Source organism: Falco biarmicus, chromosome 2 (genome assembly GCF_023638135.1).
Source record: "Falco biarmicus isolate bFalBia1 chromosome 2, bFalBia1.pri, whole genome shotgun sequence".
In the NCBI taxonomy this organism is placed as follows: Eukaryota; Metazoa; Chordata; class Aves; order Falconiformes; family Falconidae; genus Falco; species Falco biarmicus.
The window spans coordinates 9,020,615-9,032,520 of record NC_079289.1 but is presented as its reverse complement, the minus strand read 5'-3'; the positions used below and the strand labels follow the sequence as shown (position 1 = coordinate 9,032,520).

Genomic DNA, 11,906 nt, shown 5'->3' with positions numbered 1-11,906 from the left:
TTAAGAGGCTTAATTTGCTTCAGCTAATAAGTTTTTCTTCTATACGTAGTAGAACAGGGAATGGAAATGAACAGTTTTGTTCATAAAACCCCCATACACATGCACATCCATACATGTGCATTTATACACAGCAACCAATTCACTAGGAATTCTGCTCCTGTAATACAAATCACATTGCCCTTGAATTCTTCGCTGCTCTTCTCTGTCCACGCTTCCTTTTTACTCCAGGAAAGCAAAGAAGTTTTTTACCCACCCATCACACTTTATCCACTCTTTGAAAGCTTCTCTTCTCAAGGCCTGCGCATATTGCATTGGCACGCTACCAAAACCTGCTAACAAATGGCAGATTAAGTGGAAACCCAGAAAAGAATTTCAAGCATGTATTATGCTTGCTTGGAGTTCAGCGTGCAACTTTAAGACGAGGGCTGCCCTCTAAACAGGCAGGCCTGGGAATTTAGTTGCAAAACAATTACAGATGTAAGGAAAATACCTTTCCTCTGAGAAGGAAACTTGATGATATTCTGCAGTCTTCAGTAGGCTGAGTTCACTGTGTGCTCTGGAACAGCTCGGCATGGACTGTGCTTTCTCAAGACTTCAATTTCCACCTCCAGCACTGTTCTCAGAGGGAGTTATATCACATTAACTAGAATTTTTCATATGTCAGCCTCTTCAAGACGCAGGAGCAGATTCTAACCCTTTCCATCTGCAACTGAAACAGCCCCTCCATACCCATCTGCGGTCCTGCCTTAAGGTTCAAGAAGAATGAGGCACTTGATTCAGTTCTTCAGATCATTGGCAGTCATCAGCAGCAGGACAACGACATTTCTAGTGTCATGCCTGTATATAGTTTAGCTCCTTGTGCTTCCTTGATGAGCTATTTTGGCTGCCTGGCTATCTCTCTAAGAGTTTAAAGTTCTGGTTTTAAAAGAGCCCTCTTTACAGCATCAAAACAAATAGACTCAGAATGCTATTTCCAAACCCACCTAGCAGTGGCCCAGCCCCACTCTGAATGAATACACTGCCAAAATTACCACCAACTCAGGTGAGCACAGGTGAAACAGTGTTGAGCTTGAGCACAACAATTCTGTCTACATTGTATGAGATTTCATTTTCTTCCCAAAACCAACCTGGAATGTTTGCATAGGGTACACAGTAGAAAGAGACTCTCCCACCCCTGATTACACTAAACTTGCAGTATACATTAAAAAAACCCAAACAAACAAAAAAACAAAAACACCACCACACACACACACAAAAACTTGCTCACATTATTCTAGCTCATTTGCCTTCTGCACAACTCTACTCTGCCAGTCATCAAGAGATGTACTTTGCCCCCCGTACTCAGCACCGGTGAGGCCGCACCTCGAATCCTGGGTTCAGTTTTGGGACCCTCACCAAGAAAGACACTGAGGTGCTGGAGCGTGTCCAGAGGAGGGCAACGGAGCTGGGGAAGGGTCTGGAGCACAGCTCTGATGGGGGGCAGCTGAGGGAATTGGGGGTGTTCAGCCTGGAGAGGAGGAGGCTCAGGGGGGACCTTATCACTCTCTACAGCTGCCTGACAGGGGCTGTGGGCAGGTGGGGGTCGGTCTCTTCTCCCAATAACAAGCGACAGGACAGGAGGAAACAGCTTCAAGTTTCACGAGGGGAGGTTTGGATTGGAGATTAGGAAGAATTTCTTCACCAAAAGGGTTGTCAAGCATTGGAACAGGCTGCCCAGGGAAGCGGTTGAGCCCTCATCCCTGGAGGTATTTAAAAGCTGTGTAGATGTGGTGCTTAGGGACATGGTTCAGTGGTGGGCTTGGCAGTGTTAGGTTAATGGTTGGATCTGATGATCTCACAGGTCTTTTCCAACCCAAATCATTCTATCATTCTATGAAAAGACCTTCGTCTACAGTCTGACAAGCCAGCTGAGAATATAGGACCATGGATAGGAAGTATGTCTAATAAACCAGGACTGATGTTCTCAAGCCTGCATGATGTAATGTGCACATTCAGAGATCAGGAAAGTTGTATGGGTAGCAATTCCCAAATCAAAAAGTAGAACATTTCTGCACTCCAGTGTTCCTCCAAAAACCGTGGGTCTCACTGTTGGCCTCAGAGGAACTTTCTTAGTGTATCAACTAAAAGAAAAAGAAGAGTGACCTGATTTATGACCTTATACTGACTGGTTCAAATTTCTCCATAGTTTATCAACCCTAAAGTTAATAAAAAGAATGTGACTTTTTAGTCTAATAGGTTATTTTCAGCTCTAACTAATCCAAGCTCGTGATTGGCTTGGGAACTGCAACAATCATACAAAAGCTAAGATCGATTACTACCATCCAAAGACACAGTGTAATTAAGCCTACTAAAAAAAAAAACAAAACAAAAAACCAAACCAAACCAAAAACAAAAACAAACAAACAAAACAAAACAAAGACTTTTAAGAGGTGCGGACAAAAGAAAACTGAAGGAAAATAAACAGCATTGTGGACATTAATTAATCTGTATGTGTAATTAATTGTATCTGAATGTCTTTACAAACAAGTAAGTGAAATGAGACTGGAAGTGCAACCCAAGTATAGCACAAATACAAGAATGTCTGCACTGTAATTCCATAACTTTTCTTTATTCACTGTGATACATTCAAACAAAAGTGCTCCAGATAACAGCCATAGAGTAAAGGAAATTAAAATAAGAAGGCAGAAAAAGACCATCAGATACATATGGTGATTATTCATATTTCAAAGCATTAGTAACTGCTTGTATCTGAGTGCACCAAAAGCCCATGAGGGTCCCTGTTTTAGTATGCTGCACCTATAAAAATAATAATCACAGGCAGCTCTAGCAAAAAATGTTTTTCAGAACTAGAGCCAAATCCATCACAAAGATAAAGCACCATCAGGCATATGTTTACAAATGCCACAGTAATTAGTAGGCTGTAAGAAAGGCTTATCTGAATTAACATTTTCCTTGTATTTGTATAGCACAGGGAAGCTCTGTTTAAATTCATTCCTTCCCAGCTCTGCCATTTCACACCAGGGACGTGCATTTGCCCCACAACACCAAGGGCCATGGGCAACTTCATAAGCTTCAGGGGACAGTGACAGATGGATGGAAGAGAAACCGGAACTGGAGCCAGTGTCTATCCTCCTATTTAAAAAAATAATATTGGCATGGCAGCATGTACTTAACCATGTTACTTCAATACAGTGGCACAACCCATCTGAGAAACACTGTACAGATTGACTTCCCAATGCCATCTGCTGAGCTACAAGTATTTGGCTGGACTGAATTTACCTACAAAAGACAGTTCTTGGTTTAAACTCCAATTCTGCTATAGGAAAAATATAAGTCACTTATCTATAAGAGACAACAGAACATCACTCCATAGCAAACTCAGATTGCACCCTACAATGTGGCTCTATTTCAGCTGTAGAATTACTAACTGTGCATTTGCCAAGAATTATTTGTAACTCAACAGTTTGATGGGGAGGAGGATTCCTACTCCAAACATCACAAGAAACATAAGTCAAGATGCCGTACAAATTACGCTGTCACAGGGGTACAATAGAGAGACACTTATAAACTAGGGTCCCTCTGCCTGGTGTATTTTTAGGTAGAACAGCATGGATCTTCAACAGAAAGGGGAAAAAGTCAGTAGAACCCTTGTCCTGCTCTCCCCTCTACCTGCTTTGCAGGCAGCAATTCAGATGGCCAGCAAGACCAAAGACAGGCTTCCCCTCCGAAAATGTGAGTTGCTGACACAAGATTTTCCTTATAAAGATCTAAGTAGCTCATAACGGGAAACAAGCCTCTGTCCCCATACGCTTTCTGTAACAGTATACTCATAGGTGTCCTGCTAGGTGTAAGGCTATACCCCAGCTGCTATAAAGATTTAATCCCATGTATGATTTGTTTCCCAAAGCAGGGTGCAATGGCACTGCTCATACGACCAACATCATCTTCATGGTCAAGTCCTTGCAACTGCATGGTCAAGGTCTGTTTGCTCAAAAAGCATTTTTCTTAACTATGTTACTAATAAAGTCTCAAATCACTCAGGCCGAAAGAAGTGTTATGCACTTATTTACCCCTCACGCTATTTGTGTGGCATTCATCTCCCACAGCACATGCCTTGCCCTTTTCACACTCCCGTTCTCATGCAGGAACACAAAGCTGTAATGTTTGGGTTGCAAACACCATTAAATGACCCTCTTCAGCCCCCAACAGCATAGAAATATTTTCTTTTAAAAGTTCAGATCAAAGCATTTCTACTAATCCTAGGATTTATTAAAACAAACATTGTAGGCATGAGATAGTCAACAGCGTCCCTTTTATAAGATTCTTTGGAGACGGTTCTGATTTCATACTGTTTACTGATCCGCCCCTAATTAATCTTCAGTTGCTCAGCTGCAAATTCAGCAAGTCCACCTGCTCCTTCCCCACCCAGCTGATGTTCCTTTCTCCCCAGTTTCGAGCTGCAACGACAGCACCACACAGCCCCTGTCCCAAGAACGAGGTGGATTGCTTGAAAAGCTTTGTATCACATCGCAATGTTACAAGATCGTATCACACACATTTGCAGCAGAAGTCTAGCCTTTCCTCAGATGAGTAATTAAAACCAGTTATTAAGTGCTTTCAAGGAGTTTCATTGTCTTTATCCTTCCCTGCAGTCAAGGTAGTTGCCTTTGATCCAGTAACAGATCTGTGCGTATTTGAGTGGTGTGATGCGAACAGCTACATTGAAATCCTGTGGGGTGCCATTCATGTCCACCCACTGATGGCCCGAAAATATTCCAATAATTTTACGCTCCCATTTGTGATTCTGCCTCTTCCACATCCTCACGTACACCCCAGATCCACTTGCACCTGGCTGGGCATCACACTGCTGGTACAATAGGTCATATGTTTCATCTTTGACATCACAGAAACGGTAAACCAGGTTTCCCGGACGATCATTGTCATAGCCAGAGAAGTGAATCCTCCCTCCAGGCAAGTTTCTTGCTGGTGGGCTCACACCTATTTTCATAAACTTTCTTTTATGAGGCTTCTTCAGCTCCAGCAGGGCATAGTCATAATCCATGCCAATGTCATTGGCATTGCCTTTGATCCATCCTTTGGGGACATGTGTCCGTTTCACTCGGATCCACTGGAATTTCATTTTCTCAGGCATTGCCGAGTTGGTGATATTGGCCCCTTTGCTGCCATCTTTCAGTTTGGGCTTTAGGAACCCCACCCGCAGTTTCTGAGCTCCTTTGACATAACTCTTGCCATCATGGATACAATGAGCGGCAGTAAGAACGTGCTTTTCAGCCACCAGCGTCCCCGTGCAACCTGTAGACAGCTTCACCGATGTGGAGAATGGGTAATTCAACAAGAAGTCTTTCCCAAAAATGCTAAACCTGCTGTCATAGCCATAGATCTGCCTCTTAGTTCGAGATCTGCCTTGAGACCCATCGCCGCTGTTGCTCAGAATATATATGCCCACCTCAGTTTCAGTGAGGCTACCATTAGCGTACAAGGTTTCATAGGACAGGTAGTTCTTCACTTCTTCGTAAGTTGGCAGCGGAGAACTTTTGTGGCATGCTGGGCCACAGGGCGATACCACTTCCAGTCTGGCTTCAGCATCAAACTGTGGTTTGTCCAAGTTAAGAGTAGACTGTGGCAGGATAACTGGAACTCTGTAAGACGGCCAAGTTGGCTTCCAGTGAGAACTGGAGGGCATCACATCTTTAGAAGCACACAAAAGGAGGATTAAAGTGGACAAGCCTGCCATTCTGAATGCCGGTCTGTGGAAGACAAAAGGAAGTCCGGTTATTCACCCAGATATGTTGCAGGATTAATCTACCTTGCTAAGTAACGGCATGCTGACCAAGTATCATATAATAAGGGTCAAGCAATTTGAATGGAGCCAACTATCACTATGTACTGCAGATTTCTCAGTGTTAAACTGGCGCCTTAACCTGTATCTTCAAACAAGCGTCCCAGTTTAACACTGAAACACAGGGCGTTTAACCCTTAGGTTGTGCTGAGCCACCAACCCCCAGCTGACATCAGTGGGAAGTTATGGTATTTGTCTTCACAAAGTGTAAAGAAAAGTCAGACCCTGTAAATTCCTGCATTCAGAAACCATAGCTCCTGCAAAGAGCAAATGTGTCTGTCTTCAGCTAGATTACAGCGGTCTCTGAAAACTCCCACCTACTCCCTGACTCTGCTGACAGAGGTCCTTAAATCACCTCACACTGTTTGCTGTCTTAGCCAAAGACATCAAGCTGATGGTAGGAACAAGTGGGTAGACAAAGAAGGTAACCTGCACAGAAGCTGGGTTGCAGAACATGACCACACAGGAGACTCGCTTCCCCTTGCAACTCATACCCAAGGAAGGTTTCTGCTCCACCTAGCATTCACTCTCCCCTAGGCGTACATGAGAAAGAATGATAAGATTACATGAGGGCAGCTAATGAACTAAGTTTACAACTCCTGAGGGAATTTTCAGTTAACATACTGGCTTATTCCTTTACAAACTCAATTAATTAGAAATGCAAACCGACTCCCTCTGAGCACAAGGAGGCAAATGGGACTGTAAATGTGTTTATGAACCACAGGCAGAGTGCCTCGGACTGCAGAGAACAGCGTGCACTAGTACTGTGTCAAGAAAATGTGTAACTTTAGTTTATTTGAAAATTAGCCATACAGCTGAATCACTGCAGGAGGTATTGCACCCTGGGCAAGAAGGCAGGCAGGATCTCCCTCAGACAAAGATTATTCAAACAAAACTTCACAATTATGTTGAGCTTACACATATTTAAAACCCTGCTGAGGTTACACTGATCACAACTGCAGGATCATTCCTGAAATACCTCAAATGAGTAAACCAAAGCAAATCATGCAGGAGATGACCACAGCTGTCCAAGAAAAAAAAAAAGAAAAAGCCTTCTCTCCAATGCTTTTTGTAGGAATACTCCATCAGCAAGCTGCACTGAAAAAGACTTTGGAAGCTACAGACTGCTAAAGTCCAGAGGTGTCCAACTCAAACATTGGCCTTGGATTCTTCCATTGTTGGTAGCATCCTCTTTGGGAATGAAGGCTATAATTAAAGCACACAATGTTCAAAATATTAATTGACCCGTGCAGGATATCAAAACATTTCCATTCCAAAAGACAGACATAGATGAACAGAGCTGACGTTACTGATGCCCACAGAGGCAGGTACTGACTCTTCCAGAAGTGACCAGGCATTCTGTTGGTTAATTTTTTCATTAACAAACAGGACATCTTTAAAGGGACATACCCCTTTTCTAGAAGGGTTAAGCTCTACAGAATGCATTGCTTTATCCCTAACGGGCAAGTCATGCTGGAAAATACAGGCCACTTTAAACATGAATCAGAATTGCATCATTTTGGGTGTCCCAGCTATTCAAGGAAAACCATCAGCTCCTCTGGCTCCTTCCACGGCAGAGATTAATATTGGATGTGGCTGGGTTTTGCAAGCTATGAAATGAGGTAGTTTCATGATGGTAAGAGGATGGCCCAGGGAACACTTGCTGTATTATCAAATAGACTTGTTGTATAACACTGATTAGGAAAACATAGAAAAAGAAGGTAACAGGGGCAAATGATACCACTCCGTCCCCACAAAGACAATACACAATAGCATAAGTTAGCCATCCTGCTTGCAACAGTGAGGGCTGTACACAGAAATGTTTACTGGTTTCCCAGTTAGAAGCTGAGAACAGACTAAAACACAGTTATGCTGTGCGTCAGGTAGCAGATCCCATCACTAAGAGCGTGTATTTATAACCAGTCTGCTCTCATCTGCTTCACACCAGTTACTCCCACAAATTACATTTGAAGCTTTCCTGATAGATGGAATCTCTAAACTGCACCACTCATGCCACTTGGATCTAAAAATCATTCATGCTAACTGAGCCAATGCTGGCCCTTGGCTGGTTTGTTTAGCTGGCAGGGGAAAATTAGAAGTGTCTTGTCAGTTGTTATTTGCACAAGCAGGAAGATTCCCTCATGCCTGTCAGCACAGCGACCTGATGAAGGGGCTTGCATGCCCAACAACTTCTCTCCTTTCTCGGAGAGCATCAGCCGGGCTGAGAAGAGAAATTACCTCTCCCTGCAACCTGCCCTGCCGTTATCTCCCTACCATCCCCACTGGAGCAACGCCAGCGCTGGAAAGGCAGTTTTAGACAGCAGAGGGCGGCCGCCCTGTGAAGAGAAGAAGACAGGGATGGGGACTCAAGCTGGTCCCAAAAAAAAAGCTTCAGAAGACGGTATCTGTCTGTGCTGGGCTCTGTAAGTGGTACTTACTCCATGTCTCTGAGTAAGCCTTCCCACACACGCCCCTGTGGCTTCTGTGGTATGATTGCATTGCAGATGTATGGGATAAAAAAGCCTTTTCATCCGTTACAGAACATTTCTGTTGTTTAAAATGTTATTAAAACCTAACAGGTTTGAGTTTATACCTGACCATATAAGCTAAACAGTGCTCACAAACCAAGGCATTTACTGAAGACTTTGTAGTTACATCTTATCTGGAGGCATAACTGGTACTAAATCAGCTCTGGGCTGCAATAAATAGAATAAATAAGCCTCAATTATAACAACATAGCAAATTAGTGCATAGTACCTCTTTCTGTGTAGATTGTTACTCTTTAAAAAATATAGTTAAGCAGAAAAATAAAGGAATTGTAAAAGCAGTCTGAATTTAAAGAGAGACCTACCAGTTAAGACTCTTCTTTCCTTTTCCTTTCTCTTTTGCTTTTTCTTTAAAACAAAACCAAAATGCTGCAAGAAACAGGGTTAACACTCTCTGTGTTCAGCTATTTACTCATGGGTTACCCCGGAAAGATATTCTCTAATCGAACAAACTGGTTAGAAGCGAGTACTTCCCGGAACGGCTATCACAAAATGATACTCAATGAATTACGACATGCTGCCCTACTGTAGTACTGCTCTTCTGTTTCTATTTAAACTGTGTCATAAACTCAATCCACCCTTTGACTCGGTACAAAGCCCTGCTCCGATATCCAGCCTAGAAACCCCCTAGAAAGCGGTTTGTACATAATCACACTTGCTAATGGCATTAAAATTGTTTAGAGAAAGGGAACAGTGACAGCTACCCTGGGGCTCCCCACGCTGCTAAAACACTCTGCAGACACATTTTCCTGCCTGCTACGGGCATTCACGCCTGGAGATAGATGTTAGTGAAAGAAAACTGCCTTGTTCAGGACTGGCATGAATCATTTTCTAGTAAGCAAGTAATTTTTCTGGAAGAGTTCACTACTTCAGGGGTGGTTCTTGTAAGAGATGGTTAAATAACAACAGATCTGGGAACATGCAGTGTGAAAGCCCGTGAAGTGAACAGTCTCCATTACATTCTGAAATGAAGAAAGTTTTTCCACAGTGCTGGAAGTCAGAATGATTAACACGGTTAAAAATAAAAAATAAAAATAAAAAAAAAGAAGAAGGAAGCCAAGAGAGTAAGAGAGAAAAACCTGCCTCAAAGCAAATCATAAAGGTGAGCTAAATTACTGTCACTGGCGTGCCAAAATACCTCTGCTGCTTTTCTTAGTCACAGAACTTGTTAAAACATAGCAAACATAATTGAGTCGCGCTTTGAGAGCTGCCGAGGTCTGGCTGCCACCAGCACCCTAACACCGCTGCCGGGAGCGGGGTGCGGCGGCGCTGCCTTCCCTGCCGGGCTGGGGGCCGCGGGGCGCGGTGCCTCGGGGAGCCCCAAACCAGCTCTGACACCGGCAGCCCCCGGGCGGCCGCTAACACGGCCCAACGGGGATTTTGACACGCGTGTCAGCGCCACACGCCCGGGCGGAGGAGAGGGACCGTGCGGCGTGTTCAGCCCAGCCCCGGCGGGTCTCCTCAGGGAGGCGGCCCCGGGCTGTGCCGCCACCTGAGCGGCCGGCAGCGGGACCCCCCCGCCGGGGCAGCGGGCCCCCAGCCGCCCCGCTGAGGAGACGGTGTCACTCGTTCCCCAAAGCCAGCACACTGACTGATGCTCTGCCTCAGGGGGGTGAAGCACAGGACCGCAGCGGCTCAGCCGCGGAGCTACTTCTGACGCTTCCCAAGCGCGAAACGCAGCGAAGGCGAATCTTTGTATCCCCCGTTAAAGTTATCACCGGGAGAGGCGAGCGGCGGTGCTTGCCGCCCCAGCGGCGGGGACCCGGAGCGGGGACCGGCGGGGAGAAGCCGCGTTACCCCTTTTTGTCTGCCCGCCGGCGGAGAGGCGGTGCCGGCTGCGCTCCCGTTGATGCGAGCGGCGTTAAAAATTAAGCCTCTGGGCGCCGGAGGGCTCGCCCCGGACCGGGACAGCGGCTCCCGCAGGCCGCCCGGCGGCAGCGCCCGGTGCCCCGCAGCGCCGGGCTCCCCTCGGCTCTGCGCCCGCCGGCAGGTGAGGCGCTGGCCCCGGGGCACCGAGGGGCGAGGACGGCCCTCGCCATCCTCCCCGCCGCCTCTTTGTCCCGCGGGGCGACCCGCACCCCGCGGCACCCCCCGCGGCCGGCGGGACCCGCTACCTACCAGCTCCCCGCGGCGGCGGCGGCGGCGTCTCCGGGAGCCGCTCAGGCAGGTGGCGGAGCCGGTCCCATCCCTCCCGCCGCCTCCGCGGGGCTCGGGGGCGCCTCCCCCCTCCCTCCCGCCGGCCGCCGGCCCCCAGAGGCGCGCTCCGAGCGGGGCGGAGCGGCGCGGGGCGGAGCGGCGCCTCCCGCAGGTGGCTCCCGCCGCCGCCGCCGAGCCGAGCCCGGCCCCGCGCCGCTCCGCAGCGCTCCCGGCGGCGCCCTCTGCCCCACCGCCCGCCCGCGGCCGCGGGGCGTCCCTCCGCGCAGGCCTCGCCCCGCAGCGCAGCCTGTGGCACAGCACCCCCGCTTCTTTCCTCGTTTACTGCCATTGCCGTTTATCTGCTGACGAAAACTATAGCTTATTCCGCGTCCTTGCCTTCACGCGCGGTGTCCCACCACTGCAGGCAGCTCAGGGGGTCGCCGGCCCCTCACCTCAGGGGTGGCCAGGCCGCCACGGCTGGGGTGGCAGGTTTCAGGGAGCAGTGGTGGCACCTTCGCAGCCCCCAGGGCACCAGGCTCTTTGTCCCCAACACCTGGGTCCCCATCACCTGGGTCCCTTCTCAGAGGGTCCCCCGGTGTGGGGTGAACCCCTGGGGTCCCTTCTGCCACGGCAGGGCACAAGCTCCAGGAGCTCTGTGGCCTGTCGCCTATGTTCCCTCATCAGGCAGATATCTGAATTTGTCAGGCACATTCTTTGCATGGGTTTTAATTACTCATCCTTTTTGAATCCTTATAATGACACCTGGCAAGAAAAGAGGAAATGGGGGCCAAGAAGGCAAAATTCCTGCAATGTGTTTTAAGTCTGCGAGAAAAATCCACAGAAGGTTTTGCCAAAATTCCCAGCTGATCACCATTACCCCAGAAAGGAAATATAAATTTCACGGGAATCAATTTATTTGCTGCCTTCTACTGACCTCTTCACCCCACTGCTACCCTTCCAGGGGACCAGGAGACCTTGCAGCATGGCAAAAACTCTGCCTCACACATGGACCCTACATGAGGAGCTGAGATGTTAACAGGATCTTGCGTTCTTAGATGTTATTTTTCTAATTTTCATTTACTTGGCCCTAGCACCAACCCCATTTGGGCCTGCGGAAAGGTTTAACAAATGGTTGGAAAAATCGTAACAACCTGGACAAGTCTTTCACAACTACGAATGATCAGAGGAGAATTACGATGTGAGGGAGAGGTCCCCGGGGGTAAAGGGCAAACGTCTTCAGCAGAAACACTGCTAGAGAACACAACCGGTGTCTGGGGGAAGCTAGGGCTGGTGACACCAGTTCAGCTGCTCTTGGGCCACCAGGGAATGGTCATGCAACAGCAAGGAAGACACCTCGAGTATCA

At 47.4% G+C, this 11,906-nt stretch overlaps 1 protein-coding gene across 3 annotated transcripts; it reads right to left on the bottom strand.

Moving 5' to 3' along the window:
* Nucleotides 1–2,587: 2,587 nt before the first annotated feature.
* On the bottom strand, nt 2,588–10,681 carry PRSS23 (serine protease 23). Of its 3 annotated transcripts, XM_056329289.1 has the most exons (3): nt 8,299–8,644; nt 8,227–8,231; nt 2,588–5,768 (listed from the first exon to the last, which is right to left on the bottom strand). In XM_056329289.1, exons 1-3 carry the CDS (start codon nt 8,389–8,391, stop codon nt 4,637–4,639), a joined length of 1,230 nt encoding a protein of 409 aa, XP_056185264.1. In that variant the 5' UTR covers nt 8,392–8,644; the 3' UTR covers nt 2,588–4,636. The 3 variants fall into 3 exon arrangements, with proteins under 3 accessions (XP_056185264.1, XP_056185261.1, XP_056185262.1); XM_056329286.1 differs by lacking the exons at nt 8,227–8,231; nt 8,299–8,644 and adding an exon at nt 10,525–10,681; XM_056329287.1 differs by lacking the exons at nt 8,227–8,231; nt 8,299–8,644 and adding an exon at nt 8,712–9,579.
* Nucleotides 10,682–11,906: the final 1,225 nt, after the last annotated feature.